Raw genomic sequence first — 22,175 nt, 5'->3', positions numbered from 1 at the left:
AATTTATGGGCAATCTCCTACATTATACATCTTGATTTTTGACCACCTAGTCATAAAATACGCCACAACTCCATTTCACCAGAAAAGTAAAAAATCATTTTGCCTGGTCAATAAATAAAGGCCCTACACAAATTCTCTCCGGGGGTATCTAATTGTGTGCCGCCTAAGCCAAAGCTGGTAAACCACCATATAAAACGAATCGTACGGCTGCGGGATTTCATTCCACCCAAAATGCTGGCTAGCCGCCACACCCAATCTCCTCGTTCCCTCGCACTCATCATCTTTACACGTCCGATCCAACACTCGTTTCATTTCCTTAATCCCACCACCGGACCCCACAAAAACAGCAATCTTCTGCCAACTGAGCACATCCATCAACGGCAAGTCCTGCATCGGACGGTCAGTTACCATTACAGGCACACACCCAAAACGCAATGCTTCACCTATTCCAGAAATATCAGCCCCATCCTCGAACAAACAAAACATGCTGCTCCCTAGTCTCTCGACTAAAGTCATTTCATTGGACGGTTCGGATTCCATCAGAAAATCAGAATCATTTCTCAATTCGTTGGCCAATTTTGAATCTTTGACCCCACCGTGTCTTACTAGATACCTCACTGTCCTGTTCCCCGGAGCGTGTGATGCGCGTGTGATCCTCGCGAGTGGAGGCAAGGAAATATCCTTGTGAGGCACAAACTTACCCTCTGGTACCGGGAAGCAAGAGATCTGTACCGAGTTTTTCTTCAGTTCCACGAGATTTCGGTCAGACTCGTAACCCAGACCAGCACAGGATACATAAAAATGATCGGCGCCGAGAGTGCGGTTCCAGTACGGGAACTCCATTCTGAGGTCTCTAATAAAACGCGCGATTGAGCGCGTGGAGAGATTGGAGGCGAACGGAACAAAGAATAGGTGAGCTTCTTCTGGGTTTTGGGTTACAAAGGGACTGGCTTGGAGAGAAGTGAAGAAAAGAGACTCAGTGGGAGAAGAGAAGGAAAAGGGCTTCGAAGGGGTGTAAATGTAAATTTTGAAAGAGTTTAGCATGTTTTGGTAATTGGGGAAGAATATGGTGGGTGAGAGATACAGTGAGGTGGAATCATTGATGGATTTGGAAACTGAAGTTAAGAGAGAAAGACAGAGAAAGTAAATAATAGTTGACATTCTAAACCTTGGAATTCCTAAAACTGTTTTGGAAGTTTTGAGGCTGGAGATGAAGGTAGGTAGCAAAGCAGAGACTTGATGAGCTACCCAAAGTTATTGCAGTTCTTGCACAAGAAAACAGCAGAGCAAATTCTACGCAGCGGTTCCTTGCTCTCCAAAACAAGCAACTGCTAGAGTCACTGCCTGTGATATAAAAAGACGAGCGGTGGGGTGGATGGGTCATCACGTTACTTTTAGTTAAATAGCAAGGCAAAAACTTGCAGCTTCTGTCTGGGTGGTGTAGTCGGTTATCACGCTAGTCTCACACACTAGAGGTCCCCGGTTCGAACCCGGGCTCAGACACTACTTTTATTATATATGTTTTTTACTTTTCTCCTAGGACAAATATCGAAAAAGTTTCCCATCTATAGTAGCAATCTAGATTGGGCACTTAAGTTTCGAAAAAGTTCCCGATCTATAGCAACAATAAAATATTTTTGTTAATTTTAGCTGATAAAATTATTAAGTAATAATCTCTTTTTCTTTCATTAAAAAATCAAGAATTCACTAAATTTTCTCCATCATATCATGCCAAGGACATATTAAAAAAGTTAAAAATTTTATGTTTCTTTATGTATAGTCTAGTTCATCACCGGATTCAAAGTGAAGATATTACAAAATTTAATAGTTTCTCAAGGAAAAGTGAAATAATCTGAAACTCAAGTGATTACTTAATATTTTAATTAATTAAAACTCATGTAAGGATTTAATTAAGAATTTATTAATATAACGGGGACCTTATTAAGATGACAAATACGTTTGGGATCTAATTATTTTTTAAAAAATAGTTTTATTTTTTATATATATTTTTAGATAATTTTAATTGGTTAATATTAAAAATAAAATTTTAAAAATAAAAAATATTATTTTAATATATTTTTAAATAAAGATTACAGGTTTAATCCCGAATAAAATCAATCCCACCGCACGGTATCTTGACACGACGAAGATTTTTAGAAAGAAGAAACTTCTTCGCGGTCGACGAACATCACCGATTCTTACAAAAGCGTTGCTGAACTCCCATTTCGAATCTCATAAACAGCATCGTAAAACTTGATTTTCTCTCTTCTTAAAAAGAAAAAAAAACACGAAATCGAACTTTTCAATAATCAGCACACGTATTGTTATAGTTATTGCTGTTAATAATTACCAAAATCTGAGGGAGATGGATTGGGGAAACGTAACAGCAGAAGATCTAATCGGTGCATTAAAGGAAGTAGATTGGACATCTCCGCCTCGTCCTCTTAATGAATTCTTCTCCAGATTCACCATTCCTCGTTCTTACTCGAAGTGGAGTAGCCGCCTCAAATGCAATTCCTACTAGTACTTCTCCCCCCACTCGCTCTCTCTATTGATGGTTGTATTTACATGTTTATTTGTGCCTTAATTGCATATTTTTAGTTCGATTTGGTCTTTTTGTTTGTGTTAGTCAATAGTAATGCACAATTTAGGGTTCCATACATTTTATGCGACTGATTGCTTTTATTAATTAACAGCTGTATGAGGTTTTTCAATTTCCTATTAAATTTGTTGAGTTTTGAATTAAAATCTGTTTTTATTATGTTTGTGCGTGTTTCTGTGTTTGAACAGCTATCGGACAAATTACTTCATTTTGATACTGCTTATTCTTGGTAAGGAAAAAAAGCCCCGTTATTATTATATTTTAATTGTTATCTATGAAGAGTTTTTGTGTTTAGAACTGATCTTTATATTGGGTTCAGGTGTTGCATGTATCTTAAGGCCACTGGCTATTCTAGCCACTGCGTTGTCGGCTCTAAGCATCGCTTTCCTTAATGATAGGTATGCTACTTAATCAATGAACGTCCTATGTTCCAAATTTCTTGTTGTTTCTTCTGTGGTTGAAATTTTGGTAATGCTAGAATGATTCAATTTGTATTATTGTGATGTTTCTGTTTCAGAATAACTACTCTCAAGTAGCTGACAAACTAAGTAATTGAGTGCTTTTACGTTCTTTAAAAAACTTCATGCTACTATTTTTCTTCTTAAACAAATACTGTTTATTATGAATTTTGATGTTCTTGAATTTACTGGATTTTGGCATGGAAGATATGGGAGATATGAATCGATTGTTTTCTATTTGCATGTGGGAGCATGAATGTCAAAATTAAAGATAGCATCAATTCATCTTTGAATTTATGATGTTCTATTTGCATGTGGGAGCATGAATGTCAAAATTAAAGATAGCATCAATTCATCTTTGAATTTATGATGTGTTATCGTCGTTCCTCGGCTCAACTAGAAAAATTGGTTTGGAAATGTGGAAGTAGTTGCATATGTAATTTAGATGAGTTAGCTTGATAAATAGATTTCGAAGGATATTCCATAAAAGATTCATGCTTGGCATGGAGTTGATGTATGTGCTGGGTGCTTGTTTAGTTTCCTAGCAATGTGTTTTTTAGGATGGATTGGGAGAAGGATGGAGGAGGCAGTGTGGGTGAGAAGTGAAGGATTGGTTGTTTGCTTTGTTCAACGAAAAGGATTGAGGCTTGAGTGAGGATTGGAAGGATTTCTAACTTTCCTCACTTGTAATTTTCAATCCTCCCAAATTATGCAGATTGGATACAATCTTTTCCCTCTTTGTAATTTTCAATTCTCTCCATTTGGATGGATTGACTCCCATCCTCCCCACTCTTTTTTAGCCAAACAATACCATCCTTTCTCCTCCCATATTTCTCCTTTACCCTATCCATCCTCCCCCTATCATCCTTCCTGGCAAAAGCAGCTTATGAGTCCTTCCACTTGTCATCTTATATCCAGTCAAACGAGCATAAATCATGCCACTTCAGCAGCTGCAGAGAGAGGAAGAATGACGCAGTTAACAACAATTATGTTAGAGAAAAAAAATCAACTAACAAGCTATCTGATTTCTTGTGTTTGAAGAAAATTTCATTTCTGATTAAGAGTAGGCTGCTGTCTTCTCTTTTTCTGTGCAAGCTACTCTATACTTTTGAGTCGTGGAGGTTGGGGGAGGGTCGGACATTGATTGTGTAGTGTTATAATTATTCTATTTACTTTTATTGTTCTTGTGATATGATATATGCAGCAAGCATGACGCATGGTTGTCCCCCTCTCTTGCAGTTTTGCAGCTACTTTCAGTGAGAGAGTAACAAGAACTGTAAGGAAGTTCTCTCCACATTTGGCAGCAAAAATGAGGCCTCGGCATATGTGAGTTAGTAACTACTAATTTATCCTCCATAGGCCATTTCTGAAATGGATGTTGGTTGTACTTACCACACATGCACATTTTATTCAGGCCTGTTATCCGTGGTCGTCCATCAGCAAAAAAGTCTGTGTACATTCTTGGCCAACCTCGTTTATTGTTTGTCCTTTTATTCTCAGCTGGTAATTAATATCTCAAGGCTCAATTTCATAATCAATCCTGGAATATCTTGACTTGGAATCAATGATGCCTGATCATATGTTTCTTTCTCTTTAACATCTCTTTGCAGTCAGTTTTGTTTTGTGGTATGCTTCTGGCAGTCTTTTGTATATTTCATGGGCGCTCATAAGTGGCCTTCTTGGTAAAATTCACAGTTTCTCTGTATTTGGTTAAATTTTTCTTGAGAGAAATTTTTTTCGTATAATTGATGAATCATATTTTCTTTGGCAGTCATTGTGCTCCATGCAAGCTTCAAAACACCTAATCTGAAAGCACGCCTCAACACATTCCGTGAAGAATTTCGTGCAGTCTGGCGTAATTATAGTGATCTCTAACTCCCTGTTGGGTTAAAAGGATGTCAGGGTCGGTGTGAATCCTGCCCCGTAACCTTGTGTCTCAGTTAAGGTGAGTGTTCTTTGTAAAATGTAAATGTTCTCATCTTAATATAATTGAGTCAATCAACATTTAGAGCTGCTCTGTAGTTTAGCAAAATTTTGAGTTGTTATTTACTTTTACTCCCGCATTGTTGTTGTGCAGTCAATCAAGGATAATTCTGTTTGTTAGATCATTTATCTGAGATTCACGTCGAGTTTTCTTATACAAAATGGTTTGATTTTTCATGATTTATTAGTTGCTTTGAATGGCTTGGGGATGGAGCTGCTTTACTGGTTACATTTTGGTGATACTGCAATGGTAACTCCTTGGGACCAGATCACAAATTGGGCGGTGGTTGGGGTTTTTGGCCTGTAAGCTCTAGACTTGTGGCCTGTGGTCTCCTGAATACAATGAACCAGAAAAACAATCATGACTGAAGAACGCACCGTGTCTGGCTAGGGAAAATCAAAGGTTCATATTGGTCCTTTGTAAGAATTAAAACTCGCTCTGTGATTGCTTCCCAGTAGTTGTTACTGCTACACTCTGATAATTTTTGTTTTTTATGCTTTCTAGAAATATATGTACCTTGAAAAGTATTGAATTTACATTTTTTTTAATGTTTTTTATGATCTTGATGTATTGTATTAAATTTTTTTTTTAAAAAAAAATACAATGTACAATACCTGAGAGTATTGTATCCTCCTCCTTTTCCTTTTGTGAGAAAAAAATGAAAGTGTTCGTTAATTATTAGGATAATACCTGAGATGTCGATGCCCCCCAACAAGTCTCCCTCCACCATGGCACTGAAACCGCCATCAAATGAAAGCTCAGGTCGTCATTTATCATTTTCGGGTCCGCACAGCACAACGCCTTTGCAATGACCACAGATGCCAAGCCTCATTCAAAGGAAAATCCTGTAATGTCTCTGCTTTCTCTACGAAAGCATCATGGAAAATGCTCAGCCTTCTTCTAGTAGGTTTCCATGTGAAACTATTTAGTCACGTCATGAAAAAATGCAAGGATATGTTCGTCGGAAATGAAGCACTGGTTTCCGCGTGGAAATAGTTTCGTACAGTACTTCATAAGTCCATATATAATGAATTTGCCCATGTATTTCCTATTGTAGATATCGAACGCTAAGCAGCTGCAACTAAAACCTATCTATTCTCCATTTTCCATTGCTATTATTCGCCAATTCACAAATGGCTTCTTCAACTCATCGACAAAGCCATCTGTCACTCGCTCCATGATTGCATAACCCATGAGATGAAAACCTCAACTTCCATAGAGGATTCATTGAAAAAGGTAACCATAGCCACCGAGACAACGCACAATCACCAGCCTATATCAAAGGAAAATCATATTGCCATTGAACAGGTAGTTTTCAGCAAAAAGAGAGACTTTTATGGACAAGCAGAGGCTACTCGTCAAGGATTACGTTCGTATCGTGATGGATCTGAATGCACTCGGATGAACTGAGACAGAGGTTGGCTCTCGAACTGGTTACGTTCGTCAAATGATCCATATCGCAAAGACCCTTTATGTGCTTGAATGGATCGAGATTGAAGTGAGTTCCCATGATGAGGAGGTTTGTCAAATAGTTCGAACTGCAGTGGGCCCATAAGCTGTCGTGTGGATCCATACGTAGGTTGGATGGACCAAGAGCGAGGTGGGCTTTCTAAATGGACATCAAAGCAGCAAATATCACACCTTTACCGCCATAAAGTGCATTCATCACCACAGATCATGTCATCATGCACTAACCTGTTGCTTTTGGCTGCCGAAGTGTAGGGACTAAGGAGTGGTCAGGGAGGTGGTCCTGCTGCACCTTTTATGGAATTTTGGTGCATTTGGGGATGTATGATGAAGTTGTTTGTGTAGGTTGTAAATAAATAAATAAATAAATATATTTTTAAATATATATTTTTTAAAAAAATATATATTTTTAAGTGTTTATAAATATGAGTTTATATCATGTAGTAAATTAAATAAAAACTTTGATGGATGAGCTTATATAATGGACTTCTGAATGCTATTACATGGATATTTATAATATTAAAGGATGATAATTAATTTCGTGTAATTTTCATAATTAATTTTGATATTTATAATTGTTAGAATAAAACTAAATAATATCTATTCGGTTTAATTTAAAATATAGTTGTTTTATTAACATTCATCTAGTTTCATTAACAATTATAGTATTAAAAGACATAATGTTTCATTATAAGATTTTTAAGTCTAATAAAATCTATTACTACACAAAAACTCATATACAATAAAAATATATTTTCTTTTCTTAATCTTATTTTTTTATTTTTTTAAAAGGTTTAGAGAGTTTAGTTATGTCATGAAAATATTATTTTTATATAAAACAAATAAACATATTAAAAACAGTATTTAATTTCACTCTAAACCAAGACCTTATTTGTTTGCCTCACATAGATAAAACTAGGGGTGAGCAAAAAAACCGATTAAAATTTTAAAAAAACCGACCGGTTCGGTTTGATTTCGGTTTTATAAGTCTAAAACTGAAAAAACCGAACTGAACCCAAACCGAAAAAAACTGAGCCAAACAGAAAAAAACCAAGTCAAACTGGAAAAAAGCCAAGCCAGGCCGGAAAAAAACCGATCCAAACCGGAAAACCGAGCCAAACCGGTTTTGTCCCCAAAATAACCAAACCAAACCGAAACCGGTCGGTTTGAACCGGTTTCAGTTTTTTTTTCAAAAAAAAATCAGTTTTGGTTATTTTTTTTTTATAAAAACCAAACCGAACCAAAATAAAAATAACCACCTCAAGGTAACACATGCTGTCGTTGCATGAGTGGCAGACGAGGGTTAACTGGTGGTGCTTGCGCGTGCGAAACTGGAGCTTTTAGGGGCATGTAGCACATGATTCATGAAGATCAAAATTAGCTTTTGGCGCAAATAACGACACCCACGTCTGGGGTTTGCCAGGAAAAAACCCCGAGTTCTATTTTTTACGAATCGACGGCTCTAAAATTGTACACGGCACACGAAACAAATATAATTGTACATTTTTTAAGAGAATAATAGGCGACACCGTTTATTGTTTATTTCAGAAGTAACAAGTTGCATGAAACTTTTTATCACATGAAAATCTCCTGATTGGCTCACGCCTCGCCTATAATATTCAAGGTCCCAAATAAATCATATCTGTTGGTCGAATACATTTTCATTTGTCAAGAAAGCAGGTGAATAATCATTATTTCTACACATGGTCAAACACGCTATGGTCATAATCGTGGAGAATAAGGTGTATAAATACCCTAACCCCCCATCAAGCAAGGCATGACCTCCCAAACATTATTCGCCTCTTTATTTTTTCTCCTATATATTTTCTTAATTTTATCTGTTTATTGACGCAAAAATTGAAGAATATAGAAAACTTGTCTTGTAAAAAAAAAAAAAAAACTAGACCCTAATATTTTAATCCAACCCTGTATTAAGCACAAGCACAAAACACTTTAGTCAAACCTGTAAAAATCCCAGATTTCAGGTTTGACAACCATCGCAAGTGTATTCGATGTCAACATGCAGGTTGATATAATAATCGGTTGACTTGTACTGATCTAAATTAAAAAAAAAAAAAAAAAATCTGATAATTCAGTTAAAAATCTGTATTAATTTATTAAACTCCTAGTCCTAGTCTATTATTTGTTTTGATATTTTTGTACTAAAAACGACATTTTCTTAATTATTTTTTTTTAAAAAACCATTATCAAAACGGAACAATAAGCCCAAACTTCAAGCCATGATGATATTCATGCGCACGTGGCTCCAGTGTAAAGCAAGCCTATGGTGGTACCCACAGCAACAGAAAGTTATCACGCGTTCAACTTGCGCGTGTCACCACCATCCACTGACAGAGGAGAGAGCTGGTAAACCAGCCAGCCAGTCTCCTCTTCCTTCTTCCTTCCAAACTGAGAAAAGCAACAAAACTTTAGGGCTCCTTTTCCCTTTCCAATCCCAATAATAGAAAACTTAACTAATCCTTTACTTCAAACCGGATTCTGTCTGATCTCAATTTGCCGATGGACGAATCTTACGGAAATCTCCCTTCTAGCCATTTGCTCGGTTCAGTACCTGTAAGTATCCAATTCATTTCTATTTAGAGAAGCCAAGCTAATTCTATTGATTTTAATTTTTTATTTATTTAATTAGAATGGATATTGAGATTAGTCTGGAAAGTATTAACCGCTCGCTGCTAATAGGTCCCGTGGCTTAACTGCAAACACTACTAAGTAATAAAGCATTAATTAACATAAAATTTTTTCTTGATTTTCAATTTCTTTATAGGCCGTGGTCACTGAAGAAAAAGCAAAAACTATCGTGAATTATGAAGGTAAATGAGTTTTTTTTTTTTTTTTTGGGATTTTTAGGGTTTTGCTGTTTATGGTTGGAGTTGAATTCGTTACTATCAATTATAAAATTCTAGAGCATGAAAATTTGTTTATGAACTTAAATGTGCAGTTCCTGAAGCAAGTATGCAAACCTTCCCTCCAAACATTAATGGAGGCAGTGGCCGCGGTTATCAAACTCTTGGAAGTCCACCCGGTATGGGTTTTGAATAATTCATTGTGCATGTTTATGGATATGTTATTCAAGATTAATTAGTTTTTTTGCAGTTTTACTATTATTGCTGATATTTCATTGAATTCTTGAATATGGTTTCCCCACTTTGAAAATTTTAATATTTGGTAGTTTTTCTTCCAAAAGATATCATTTTGGCTCGTGGTAACGGGGAGTGCTCCTTGAATGTGTTTCTCCGGGGTTTTGTATCTTTTATGGAGGAATACTATTATTGGGTTCTAAGAAGAGAGCCTCATTGTAAATATAAACAATAGAAAGTAATTATTGATGCAAGCATATATTGAGGTTTTTTGTCATGGCTTCTTGTAATGAATTTCTGTAGCTATGAAACATGGACTGCATCCATTGTTTCCATGGAAGCATGAAAACTAATAGCTCAATGACATTGTGGTGCGGACATCTGGCATCTGCTATATTGTTGTATATGATTAGTGAATTTGCTGCTATCAGAGGTTTATTCCTTGCAATCATGTTGGTTTAGGTTACAACATCTAATGTGCTTAGAGTAATTGTGACCTTAATTCAAGAACACCCTTCATATTTGTCATTCCTTGAAAATGTGAAATATAGACTTCAGACCCTTTAATTTATCTGTGTTTAATGACTGAGATTATCTGATTTTGAGCAATCACCTTGTAGCTTTTCATTTGGTTTGTTTAAATGGAATTTATAATTTGGTGGGGTTTCATATTTCCCAGTGGTGATTACAGATGAGGCCTGGAGGAGTAGAGTTTACATTTAAACGATGTAATCTCAAGTTGATGTCAGTAATTTGAAGTGGATTCCTATTTTTAACTTCTAAAAAGTAAATACTAATGTTTTCAATTAGTATAGTTCTAGAACGCTCATACAAAGCGAACTTTCTTCATAATCAAATATTATTTTCCAATATAGCTGTTCTTAATTCAGCTAGGAAATCTTGTCAAGTGGACTAAAATATGGCTGTATGGTACAAATCAATGCTTTGGTTGGTCATGATGCTGCTCACTGAGAAATCTGATCAGTGTTTTGATTTGCCAAGAAGGAAACAGGAAATGCATATCTTTCTTTACATTATTGTATTAGTAGCAGTCCAGTTGTACCAAAGTTTCTAATGATGCATTTGTTTTCAAGGAGGTTATTAGTTTCTGTTCATATCTAACAGCCCCCCCTTTTACACCCAGAGGGATTTGAGCAACAACCACCAAACAATTGGAAGGGGGTATTTAGTATCTCATCATACATGCAATATTTCAACGTGGATACAGATATTGTTGTCAACAGATTGATGAGCTCTTTTTATCCTATTGGTGGTGATTTTTTCAGCAAGATTGATGCAAACCCTGATCTGTGAGTTTGGTTCTCTGTCTCTCTCCCTCTTCCCTCCTCACTTTGTATGTTTTTCCTTGATGCAACTTTCACCTGGCATCTAATTGTTCATTTCATTTTTTAATATGCTAGATACGGACTTGTCTGGGTCGCAACTACATTGATATTTGTGCTTGCTTCTCTTGGAAACCTTGCCACCTACCTCATACAGAAACGTACTGATCACAAATCTTCTTGGAGCTTTGATGTTGGATATGTGAATGTGGCAGTGTTTTCAGTCTACGGCTATGCAATTGTGGTGCCGTTGGCATTTTATTTCTTGTTTCGTTATCTGGAATCAAATCCTAAGCTGATACAGTTTTGGTGCATGTGGGGATATTCTCTTTTCATCTTTGTTCCAAGCTCGGTAAGCATCACCAACTGTGGCTTTATATATTTCATTTGTTTGTTTATCTTTTCCTGGGCCTTAAAAGACCTATGCATGCCCTGTGGAATATTTTCAGTTTTTGTTGGTTGTCCCAGTTGAGGCTTTTCGTTGGATCATTATACTTGTTGCTGGTGTTGACTCGGGCATGTTTGTTGCTTCAAATCTCAAGACCCTTGTTGAGGGGAATGATCTTGCAATTATAGTGGTTGCAGCGTTCTTCTTGCAACTGGCTCTAGCAATCTTCTTTAAGGTTTGGTTCTTCCAATAAGCTTCGCACTGCATGAATCTGGAAGTCCAAAATGTTAGAGAGCTTTAAGGTTTTCCAATAAGCCTCGCACTGCATGAATCTGGAAGTCCAAAATGTTAGAGAGAATTTGTGTGGAACGTAATTTCTTGGTTTAGTAACACCTATCAGGGTGCGCTGTGGTAAAGAATTCCAAGGCTTGTCTTTGACTAGTGGTGTTGTGGTTATAATTTATTGCTTAGTGGTTGGGATGGCATGGCTCTGGATTCAGTTTGCATCTTTTAGAAGACTGGAGCAAGTAGACAGGGAAACATCATTGCTGCAATTTTTCCGCAATGTTTTGAAAAACTTCTCTTTCAGCTCGAGATTTCCTCGTATGAACTGGTTGTGTAAACACATACTGATCTGGAGTTTTGTTTAAGTAACTCCCAATGATTTGACTAATTGTTTTGGCCAGCATACCTCATTCAAGCAAACAAGGCTCACTACCTGGTCTCCTTGGAATCTGAGATCCAAGCTGAACACAAGGAAGATCAAATTGAGTCATTTGGTGCGTGATATGTTGATAACGGCTATGTATTTGACCTTGATCTTTATTTTTGCTCGTCTTCGCTAATCACTCATCCCCTGATCTTGTAGGCTAAAGAGATTCATATGGAAATTGATGTGTAGTTTATCTTATCATTCAGTGTGACCTCCAGAGTCATCGGCTTCCTTTTATATCTTGATCCAGCATCTGAGCTCATTTTCATATTTCTTTTCACCAATGCCCGCATTTTTTTGTGTAATTTTTTTACAGAATTTATTTTCAACGTTGAGATCCAGCATCGAAACCAAATTTTATTTGATTTCGTGACGATTTAAAAAAAATAGCCTGAAAAAATTTCAATTATTTAAATTCTATGGTAAAAAATATATGCGATCAATCAAAGTCCTCTCGTTTTATTTATGCATTTCTTCTCTTATCCGAAAAAGCCAATATTTTTTTTTTAATCAAGGACATGGTTTTTTGAATAAAAATTTAAAGCTATTAAAATAAAAAAAAAATTATTCTCTTATTTATTTTTTATTTTGATGGAAAGCGTTTTTTGATTAGAATCATGGATTATCATCTATAAACTTGTATAAAAACTTATAATGATCTGTGAACCAAATTCCAACAAGGAAATAAAAAATAATGTCTTAATTATTTTTATGCAACCGTGTGAAAAGTTAAAAGAAGAGTGGAAGGGCTAATATAGCCATAGGTTATGAGCTTATAGGCCTAGATTATTAGGCTTGAACGTCTAGCGTATACGAAACCTAGACACATCTGCGCGTGGAAAGGATGACATGCCTAGATTGTTAGGCTTGAACGCCTAACGTCTACAAAACCTAGACACTCCATGCGTGGAAAGGATGACATATCATTTACTTGGATTGACAAGAAAGAAATCTTCCACCACAGCAAATTTTGCCCATTGAATATTGAATTATGAGATATTTTGATTCAAAAACATAAAAGTTGTACTCATTTTCATTTAGAAGTACCTAAAACTGCCTTATGAAACTTAATAACTTCATTTACAATCTAAAAACATTTTATAATCAATTTTAAAACTAAAAATCAAACTAAGTCAATGCAAAAAATTGATCATGGTTTATATAATTAAAAATTCAAATCATCTTTAATGAAAACTCTCTCCAAAACAACCCATCACATTAATTTTGATATTTTTATCATCGAAATGTGGTCTATCAAAAACTTCTATTTTTTTTTTCTTTGATAACTTTCTCCTTTTTCTCAATATTTAAAAACTTAATTGTAATAAAAATGAAGTACGTGATTAAAATATAAATATTTAAAATACAAAGATGAAACATGAGAAAAAATAAAATTAAAGGATCAGAATGTAATTTCACGTTTAAACTATATATGCACTGTAGTAATTCAAGGTACAGAGGTGAGAGGAGGCACAGTTACTACAACAATGAAAGTGCTTTTTTATAGTTAATTCTTTAATTGTAATTATAATGTAACCCTAAAGATGGTGGTTTAAATCTTTGTTTTTTAAGTTCCGTGAAGGCCTTACGTGAGTGAACGTTCACCATTTACATATGCCTGCGCCGCCCTGCATGGATTCCTTGTACACGGCGGTCAAAACCTGACCCGTTTCCTCAGCTGGCTGCTGGGTTATATGGAAATTGGAAGGTCAGGAGCATTGAGATATTCGGTGGATCTTGGCTAGTCTGTTGATGAACCTATGCTATTGTTAGCCCATATTAATGAAATCAATTTTTTGGTTGCCATGATAATGTAAATTTTAATTGCATTAATTAAGTATTGAAAAGCTCGAGCGTGGAAATTCCATCGCAGGATCATCTCTGAGCAAAAACCATTGATGCTTGGTTGTTTGGAAGGTTAGGAACATTGAGATATCTGGTGGGAACTGGCATTGCATCCAATGCAACAAGGTAGGCAAACAAGGATGCCGGGAAAAGATTAGTTTTGTAGCAGTGGAAATTCTGCAGGAAACACCGCAGTTCCTAGAATTCTTAATTTTATTCCTCCTCCTGTGGGTGGTGGAAGCTTAATTGTGATTGGAGTTGTAATACCTCGTGTCAAATGCCGTGCTCTCTCGAGTCTTGACAGAGCAAGAGCCAGCATTGAAAGGGAAATTCACCCGCCATTGAACCTTAATCCATGTGTCATTATCCTATGCTGTTTTGGTCTTCGAAATCTTTATCCATTGTACACTTGTATGAACTGAATCAATCTTTCTGCCTACAGGGATCCCATTTTTTAAATAATTGATAGTAGAATGTAATCTTTAATTAATAATATACTAATTAAGCAGACTGAGCCAGTTTTTTTTTTTTTTGAAAAAATAGTTAGTTGATGTAGAGATTAAAAGATTCACGAGAATAAATTTCAACAGCGTGACTTTAATATATAGAATTATTTGCAGGCACAAGAAAAAGAACAGTTCCAAAAGAGCAGGGCTAATTCAATTCATCAAGAGAGAAGAAACCAAAAATAGAGAGATTTAGCCTAACAACAAAAATAAAAAAAAAGATCCAACCCGCCCGCCCGGAACGGATCTCCGTTTCACAGTTAAGAAAGGATAAAAACAGGGGGGTGGGCCGTCCCTTTCTGTCCTCCTCTGTATTAGAGCCGAAACAAACAACTGTAACACGAATCCTACGTTTTTGTCTTTCTATGTGACCTTCTAACCATCTCGCTCCCTCCCTCGACCCTACATAAACCGCCACCAGTGAAGCATCTTTCAATAATTCAATCTCTCTCTCTCTCTCTCTCTCTGTCTCGAGTCGCCTCATAAATATCTCCTTTTGAGCTGACTCGGCCCGAGTTTGAGTTCTCAACACAAAATGAGCGACCTGGATCGTTCTCGTGCCTTTTTCAATGACGTTAAGCGTCTCATTATCAAGGTTTTTTTTTCTTCCCCTGTGTCTTATTGCTTTCTTAGTCTCTGTATTAACTTTGTAAATGTGTGAACAAAACTAAAGTTGTATCGTTATCATGTAGATTTGTTTTTGGATTAAGATATGGTGTTCACGTTGTTTTTATATATTTGACTAGATGCCATGCATCATTTTCTTTTAGCTGGAAAGACTGACAATTTCATGTTCAATTAATCTGTTCTTTTTTTTTTAATGATACTATATTATGTTTGATTAAAAAATGAAAATCTTAACCGAATAGAATTAAACGGACTTCGACGTTTGATATGATTAGTGATTGTTGTTTCCATTTTTTTATCAAAAGGTTTGCGTTATTTGCTTATTTTGAGATTTGGTTGCTGAAGGTTGGGACCGCTGTTGTAACTCGAGCGGATGGAAGATTAGCCCTTGGAAGATTAGGGGCACTTTGCGAGCAGGTGATGATTTCATCATAATATTTTTATGTGCTTAATTTATGAAGGATTATAACAATGAGTTTTGCATGCAGATTAAAGATTTGAGTTCTCTCGGATACGAAGTTATCGTGGTGACATCGGGTGCTGTTGGACTTGGTCGCCAAAGGCTTAAATATCGAAGATTCGTCAACAGCAGGTTAAGTACTCTGTCGACTTTTTTTTTATTTGGATGCGGGAGATAGTTGGTTTTATACATGGCTGGAATCATTCCCGGTGATGATGCGAGAAACTGTTTATGCATGTAATTAGTTCATAATTGCGTGATGTTGTTGTTTTGGACTCAGTTATGTAATTGCTGCCAATTTTTAGGGGGAAAAGAGAAGCCATGTCATTTACCCAACTGTTATGCAAAAGCTGATTTTACACTGAAAGTTTTCTCTTGCTTTGTTCTTCTCCTTTAATTTTATTTATTTTATTATTTTTTTAAAGCTAGTTGAACTGGCATTTGTATATATTTTAATGATTTCATGTGTGATGCAGTTTCTCTGATCTCCAAAAACCACAAGTCGATCTTGATGGGAAGGCCTGTGCAGCTGTTGGACAAAACAGTCTCATGGCTCTATATGATACAATGTTTAGTCAGGTACTTTAGATAATAGCTGTGTTTATCGTTTTCGCACCTGAATTAAAATCTTGACCAGTTTCTTGTCTTCCTGAGCATCTATAGATGTCTCTATCTTTTTCAAGGATACTTATTCATAACTCATAACCATTTCTAATGCGCATTTGTTTTCCCCCATTTCACTTCTTGGTTTATTTCGAAATGTAATGTTGTGCTCTCTCTCTTTTTTTTGGTGCAGCTGGATGTAACATCAGCACAGCTTCTTGTGACAGATAGGGATTTCAAGAATAAAGATTTTAGAAAGCAACTGGATGAGACAGTGCAATCACTGTTAGCTCTGAGGGTTATCCCTATATTTAATGAGAATGATGCAGTCAGTACTAGGAAAGCTCCATATGAGGTATGTGAGATGGAGTTTGTATCCATTCATTTTACAGCTCTGATCATGGGCTGCCACTGCAGGATTCTTCTGGAATATTTTGGGATAATGACAGTTTAGCAGCTTTGCTGGCTCTGGAGTTAAAAGCTGATCTTCTTGTTCTGCTGAGTGACGTAGAAGGTCTTTACAGTGGCCCTCCAAGTGACCCGCGTTCAAAGCTGATTCACACATACATTAAGGAAATACATCAGAGTGAAATTACTTTTGGAGACAAGTCTAGGGTGGGTCGAGGGGGCATGACAGCCAAAGTAAAAGCTGCTGTCAATGCAGCTTATGCTGGCATCCCTGTTGTTATAACCAGGTAAACTTTTAATCCAATGCTACTTTCTCATGGATCATAACTATAATATACATTAAAAAATTGGTTCTCTTAGACAAAATAACTAATTAAAAGTACATGGCCACTTTGTCGCAATTAAAAATATGTCCTCCTGTAAGCATAAAACAAAGTCTTAGCATAAAATAAAGATTACATTTGTACAGTTCATGCCCGACATTATCTTAAGAAGTTTATGCTGTTGCAAAACTGCTGCTTATTTTTGCTCCCCATCACATTGGGTGGGTGCCCCTAGGAGAATGGATGGGGCAAGAGAAAATCAACCCTCGTTTCTTAGCTTCCTTGAAAAATTGAATGATAATGAATGTTTTACTTGGGGAGTTGGTAGAGTTATCTTTCTGAATCCAAAGTTTGAGCTTCCTACAATGTGGTACTGGTTTGAACTAGTTTTCTTTTCCCGTAGTGTGAAATTATTTCTTGTTCTCTTTTGAAGTGGGTATGCACCTGAAAACATAATTAAAGTCCTTCAAGGAGAGCGTGTTGGCACCCTCTTTCATCAAGATGCACATTTGTGGGCCCTAGATAAAGAAGTTGGTGGACGTGAGATGGCAGTTGCAGCAAGGGAAAGTTCCAGAAGGCTCCAGGTATGATGACATTGATAACAGTTTAAAATGTTTATGCTATTATACACGTTTTTTATTCACAAATGGAAGTAGCACACGGGTGTGCCTTCTTTTTGTCTTAACAGCGCAATAACTTGGTATGATGACATTGACAACAGTTTAAAATGTTTATGCTATTATACACGTTTTTTATTCACAAATGGAAGTAGCACACAGGTGTGCCTTCTTTTTGTCCTCCTTTTTGTCTTAACAGCACAATAACTTGGTAGAAACTCGTTCTGCAGGCCTTGTCTTCACAAGATAGGAACAAGATTTTGCTGGACGTAGCTGATGCGCTAGAAGCCAATGAAAAACTGATCAATATTGAAAATGAATCTGATGTTGTTGCTGCACAAGAGGCTGGATTGGAGAAATCCTTGATATCTCGGCTGGCTTTAAAGCCTGGGAAGGCAAGACAGCTCTATTTTTTATACATTTAATTTTTCTTGTTGCCATTTTCCACCTTCTGGTTTCTTTCCAGTTTAATTTGCCATCTAGCATAATGATTTGATTGTTTTTATGTCCTTGTTTTATTGAATGGTCTCCTCTTATATTTCTTGTTTCTAAATAAAAATACACTGACCTTGACAGATTAAGAGTCTTGCGAACACTATTCGTGTGCTTGCTAACATGGACGACCCAATTGGTTGTATTTTGAAGAGAAATGAGGTAAGGAAAGTGTGTTTTACATGTGTTTGTTCCTTTCTGCTACCTGATTTTAAGGATTTCCATTCATCTGGTACACCGGTGGTATAGATAAAATAATTTGATGTTTTTGCTATACATGTTAAGATGTAATGCATGCAGCTAAAAATGAGACCACCTCAACCATTTAATAAGAATTAATGAGATGTGCAATTCAGAATCATGAATTAAAGTATTTTACTAGAAATATACTTATTGCTGGACTTATGGCTCTGGAATGCATGATTTGTGACGTTTCTAATTACTTTCATGTCTTCAGCTGGCAGATGGACTCGTCCTGGAGAAAACCTCATCTCCTTTAGGTGTTCTCCTGATTATTTTCGAGTCTCGACCAGATGCTCTAGTGCAGGTAATTTAAGACTGATATTTTAGTATTGTTGTCAAGGCAGGATAAAAACATAGTCTAGCACTAGGTTATGGTTGCCTCTTAGTTTAAATATCTGCTTTTTTTTTTTTTTAATGAATGAATGGGTTTACTGGGATATGAAATATTAAGTTACTGGCTGTCTTTCAAAGTCTTTTCTCTTTTCTCTTCTCTCTCTCTTTTTTTTTCCTGAGCCCATAAGGCAGTAGGTCATGGACCTGAGAATCTGCCTTGGTATTATTTGAGTGACATGGACTAATTGTGAAAATTTGTTTCAATTTTCAATGTGTTTCTTGGATTTTAACATTCATAAGGTCCTTGTTCTTTCAAATTAGAAACAGACTCTTTATTTTTTTGGTCTAGTATGTAAATCCCATATCCTGTTTAAGTGTTTGTTGTCATCCTTTTTTTACATGGCGGAGTAGATAGCTTCATTGGCAATCCGAAGTGGGAATGGACTCCTCTTGAAAGGAGGAAAGGAGGCCAAGAGGTCAAATGCAATTTTGCACAAGGTTTGGTTCTTTAAATACAGATATTTATGAATATTACTTGATTGTGATAGTATTTCAGATGTAAGATTGTCAATAAAATTATGTCTGTATTTTTCTCGTCCCTTGCTAATTATGTAGGTAATCACTACAGCCATCCCAGACACTGTTGGTGGAAAACTTATTGGGCTAGTGACTTCAATTGATGAAATTCCTGATCTGCTTAAGGTGTGTAGATCTTAAAGGATGCCTGACCAGCAAAACAGTGTTTAAGAATGATGGTCTTAAAAACAGAAGTTAGAACTTATTATTTTTTTGCTTCAGCTTGATGATGTTATCGATCTTGTGATCCCAAGAGGCAGCAGTAAACTTGTTTCTAAAATAAAGTCATCCACTAAAATTCCTGTTCTTGGTCATGCTGGTGAGACAGATAATTGGATTATACAGTTCAGTGCCTACTCTGTTCTCATACTATATCTAGATTTCTTAGTAAAGCGGTTCCCTTTGTTACTCAGATGGCATTTGTCATGTCTATGTCGATAAGTCTGCTAACATTGAAATGGCAAAGCGTGTTGTCTTGGATGCCAAAGTAGATTATCCAGCAGCTTGCAACGCAATGGTATGTGTATTCATCTATATTTTCTATTCATTATTAGTGTCCATTTCAACTTTATTTCTGACATTTTCCATGATTATTTTATTGAGTCTGGATAAACATTTGCACATCTACTTTGCTTGTTCATGACTTGGCAAGTTTTTTGGTCGTTTTTCTTTTTCTATATCCAGGAAACACTTCTTGTGCATCAGGATTTGGTGCATAGTGGTGGGCTCAATGAGCTTATTGCTGATCTTCGCACTGAAGGTAGGAATTCCATGATAGCAGCCACTTATCATGGTTATGTTATAATTTTATAATGAGCTATTCGATAGCATATTGTTTTACAATAGCAGATTAATGATTTATTGCAAAAATTCATGGAAGGTAGTTAAATTGATAGGAGTTGGATAATTTGGAAATCTACCTGGTTCCATATAACAGTTCTTAGATCTTATTTGTATGGATTTAAAGTTCAATTTTCATTAAGTTTTCTTGATATGATGTCACAACCAGGGCTTTAAATGTTTTCCCAAAAATGAGGGCATTACAGCTGATTTTAAGCTATATTCCAATCAGTATTGTTCACTCTTTGTATTCCATCTATTTTACTTAAATATTGATCTTCAACAATGTGTTTGGTTTCAAAAACTTGTATGCAACTTAAGACTTCCACTCCCCTGAGACTATTCGGCATGACATACTAATCAAGGATCTGATAATTGGTGCTTCTTTTCCAGGCGTTACTTTATTTGGTGGACAAAGGGCATGCAAGGAATTGAACATTCCAGAGGCCCATACTTTCCATCACGAGTACAATTCTATGGCCTGCACTGTTGAAATTGTTGATGATGAGCATGCCGCCATTGATCATATCCATCAACATGGAAGGCATGTCGATTTCTTTTTTTTTCTACTATAATGATGTTGGCATTTCCTACCCTACATAAACATGCACACACAGACATGTATAGTTTGTGGATTTACTGTTTTTTTTTCTTCTTGTTGACAGTGCACATACTGATTGTATAGTAGCAGAAGACCATGATGTTGCTGAAGTCTTTCTACGTCAAGTTGACAGGCAAGAATTATTAACAGAATGTATTTTTTTCTCCCGTTCCTTAACCTTGCTTGGGGTTTTTGTGATCATCTGAACTCCAACATTCAACATGAGACTATCATCATAGTTTTTTATAGATGACTCAATCTTTCCTTACATATATGCAAAGCACATTAATGACAACAGACAGCCAAGTGATGTTTCTTGTTATTGTCATTTGCAGTGCTGCTGTTTTTCATAATGCAAGCACAAGATTCTGCGATGGGGCTCGATTTGGATTAGGTGCAGAGGTAAAATGTCATCTCACAATTATTTTGAGCATCATTTGAGGTTTCATACTTGTCGTAGTTGATTCTTATTGGCTGAATAGGTCGGAATAAGCACAAGCAGGATTCATGCTCGAGGCCCTGTAGGGGTTGAGGGATTGTTAACTACTAGATGGTAAGAATCTGCTCGTGTGTAGTTCGACTTGAAATGGTTTTTATAAAAAAAAATATACCCGAACTTGTCTCTTGATATATTAGTTGCCATTTGTATAAGCATCACGGGGTTGTTTTACGCTGTTTAGAATGGTTGCCAGTATTCGGTAGCCATGACTGTCTGCCTGGCTTGCTCTCTGATGATGTTTGAGCCAGAGGAATTTAGTATTAACTAGAAAAATTGACAAAACCAGGATTGGAAGGAACTTGTTGCTCGTAACTATTTTATCAAAATTTTATGCTAGAAATATTGACCTTCATATTGTGCTCATGCAGGATTCTCAGAGGTTGTGGACAAGTGGTGAATGCTGATCAAGGGGTGATTTACACCCATAAGGATATAACAATGTAATCAGTCTGCAAGTTAGAAGTTGATGGCGATAGTGGACAGCATGCCTTGTGCATTTGAGTCTCATTTTTTCTATTTTAATTGCTTTTATTATTATTATTATTATTATTATTATGCAGACGTGTCTTTTAGGCAGTTATCAGATAAATCTCAATTTTTTTCTTGGCCTGTTGACCATTAGCAATTCCAGTTGGTCTCAAGATTGATGATGCCGTTTATAATTTTGTAGATTTAAGATGGTGTTTGAGAATGATATTAATTGATTTTTCAAGTTTTTTTGTATGAAAATATATTAAAATAATATTTTTTATTTTAAAAAAAAATTATTTTTGAAATAGAACATCAAAATAATCTAATTTTTTTAAAAAATAAAAAAACAAAATTAGATGAAACAGTGTTAGTCACACTCTAAGCAAATTTGGAATCCAGAAGTTTCCCGCCTAATAATAATTATCGAACGCATCTATGGAGAGGTGAGAGCTCCTTCGAGGATACCTTGGTCGATTTCAATTAACTGGTTGCGACATGTTACTATTGCCGAATTGAAAGCATCTTTGCCCTCGCCTTCTCTCTCCTGGAAAGGTCAATTTAAGGAATTACTGTTTTTTTTAACCATATAGATGGTGATCCAGTGATAAGAACTCGGGATCAAGAGGTTTGCTCTCTCTATGGTCTCAGGTTCGAGCCATGTGGTTGCTCATATGATGGC

The 22,175-nt window shown here is 36.1% G+C and overlaps 4 protein-coding genes and 1 non-coding gene across 8 annotated transcripts; 4 read left to right on the top strand and 1 right to left on the bottom strand.

Moving 5' to 3' along the window:
• Nucleotides 1-123: 123 nt before the first annotated feature.
• On the bottom strand, nt 124-843 carry LOC112328371 (probable glycosyltransferase At5g11130). Its single transcript, XM_024606453.2, has one exon. It carries the CDS (start codon nt 841-843, stop codon nt 124-126), a length of 720 nt encoding a protein of 239 aa, XP_024462221.2.
• A 586-nt stretch (nt 844-1,429) lies between these two features.
• On the top strand, nt 1,430-1,503 carry TRNAV-CAC (transfer RNA valine (anticodon CAC)). Its single transcript has one exon. It is a non-coding gene; the product is annotated as a tRNA-Val (tRNA).
• Nucleotides 1,504-2,118: 615 nt separating this feature from the next.
• Nucleotides 2,119-5,604, top strand: LOC7487981 (PRA1 family protein A3). Of its 3 annotated transcripts, XR_002983156.2 has the most exons (8): nt 2,119-2,523; nt 2,791-2,831; nt 2,922-3,000; nt 4,300-4,386; nt 4,475-4,563; nt 4,671-4,742; nt 4,832-5,005; nt 5,232-5,604. XR_002983156.2 is itself a non-coding variant. In XM_024606321.2 (7 exons), exons 1-7 carry the CDS (start codon nt 2,366-2,368, stop codon nt 4,933-4,935), a joined length of 630 nt encoding a protein of 209 aa, XP_024462089.1. In that variant the 5' UTR covers nt 2,119-2,365; the 3' UTR covers nt 4,936-5,205. The 3 variants fall into 3 exon arrangements, 1 of the variants encoding a protein (XP_024462089.1); XM_024606321.2 differs by lacking the exon at nt 5,232-5,604 and having other exon boundaries at nt 4,832-5,205; XR_008059768.1 differs by lacking the exon at nt 2,791-2,831 and having other exon boundaries at nt 2,375-2,523; nt 2,883-3,000.
• A 3,240-nt stretch (nt 5,605-8,844) lies between these two features.
• Nucleotides 8,845-12,289, top strand: LOC7487980 (uncharacterized). Of its 2 annotated transcripts, XR_002983094.2 has the most exons (7): nt 8,845-9,085; nt 9,297-9,342; nt 9,471-9,554; nt 10,754-10,919; nt 11,031-11,304; nt 11,402-12,119; nt 12,209-12,289. XR_002983094.2 is itself a non-coding variant. In XM_024606085.2 (6 exons), exons 1-6 carry the CDS (start codon nt 9,032-9,034, stop codon nt 11,591-11,593), a joined length of 816 nt encoding a protein of 271 aa, XP_024461853.1. In that variant the 5' UTR covers nt 8,845-9,031; the 3' UTR covers nt 11,594-12,289. The 2 variants fall into 2 exon arrangements, 1 of the variants encoding a protein (XP_024461853.1); XM_024606085.2 differs by having other exon boundaries at nt 11,402-12,289.
• Nucleotides 12,290-14,705: 2,416 nt separating this feature from the next.
• LOC18101402 (delta-1-pyrroline-5-carboxylate synthase) lies at nt 14,706-21,737 on the top strand. Its single transcript, XM_024606295.2, has 20 exons — nt 14,706-14,998; nt 15,376-15,447; nt 15,519-15,622; nt 15,967-16,069; nt 16,287-16,448; nt 16,511-16,788; nt 17,258-17,408; nt 17,672-17,836; nt 18,018-18,095; nt 18,391-18,480; nt 18,921-19,007; nt 19,125-19,211; nt 19,308-19,404; nt 19,499-19,602; nt 19,770-19,845; nt 20,319-20,469; nt 20,591-20,659; nt 20,862-20,928; nt 21,009-21,079; nt 21,394-21,737. Exons 1-20 carry the CDS (start codon nt 14,939-14,941, stop codon nt 21,467-21,469), a joined length of 2,148 nt encoding a protein of 715 aa, XP_024462063.2. The 5' UTR covers nt 14,706-14,938; the 3' UTR covers nt 21,470-21,737.
• The last annotated feature ends 438 nt before the right edge of the window (nt 21,738-22,175 follow it).

This window comes from Populus trichocarpa, chromosome 8, assembly GCF_000002775.5.
Source record: "Populus trichocarpa isolate Nisqually-1 chromosome 8, P.trichocarpa_v4.1, whole genome shotgun sequence".
NCBI lineage: Eukaryota > Viridiplantae > Streptophyta > Magnoliopsida > Malpighiales > Salicaceae > Populus > Populus trichocarpa.
Note: the sequence above shows the minus strand (reverse complement) of the source record. Positions and strands in the feature narration are given on the sequence as shown.

Coding starts and splice junctions, on each gene's coding strand:
- LOC112328371 (XM_024606453.2), bottom strand. CDS start 843: ATGGAGTTCCCGTACTGGAACCGCACTCTCGGCGCCGATCATTTTTAT.
- LOC7487981 (XM_024606321.2), top strand. CDS start 2,366: ATGGATTGGGGAAACGTAACAGCAGAAGATCTAATCGGTGCATTAAAG. Junction 2,832..2,921: donor TTTGATACTGCTTATTCTTG/GTAAGGAAAAAA, acceptor TATTGGGTTCAG/GTGTTGCATGTATCTTAAGG. Junction 4,564..4,670: donor TGTCCTTTTATTCTCAGCTG/GTAATTAATATC, acceptor ATCTCTTTGCAG/TCAGTTTTGTTTTGTGGTAT.
- LOC7487980 (XM_024606085.2), top strand. CDS start 9,032: ATGGACGAATCTTACGGAAATCTCCCTTCTAGCCATTTGCTCGGTTCA. Junction 9,343..9,470: donor AACTATCGTGAATTATGAAG/GTAAATGAGTTT, acceptor TTAAATGTGCAG/TTCCTGAAGCAAGTATGCAA. Junction 11,305..11,401: donor TCATCTTTGTTCCAAGCTCG/GTAAGCATCACC, acceptor GAATATTTTCAG/TTTTTGTTGGTTGTCCCAGT.
- LOC18101402 (XM_024606295.2), top strand. CDS start 14,939: ATGAGCGACCTGGATCGTTCTCGTGCCTTTTTCAATGACGTTAAGCGT. Junction 15,448..15,518: donor TAGGGGCACTTTGCGAGCAG/GTGATGATTTCA, acceptor TTTTGCATGCAG/ATTAAAGATTTGAGTTCTCT. Junction 20,929..21,008: donor GATTTGGATTAGGTGCAGAG/GTAAAATGTCAT, acceptor TTGGCTGAATAG/GTCGGAATAAGCACAAGCAG.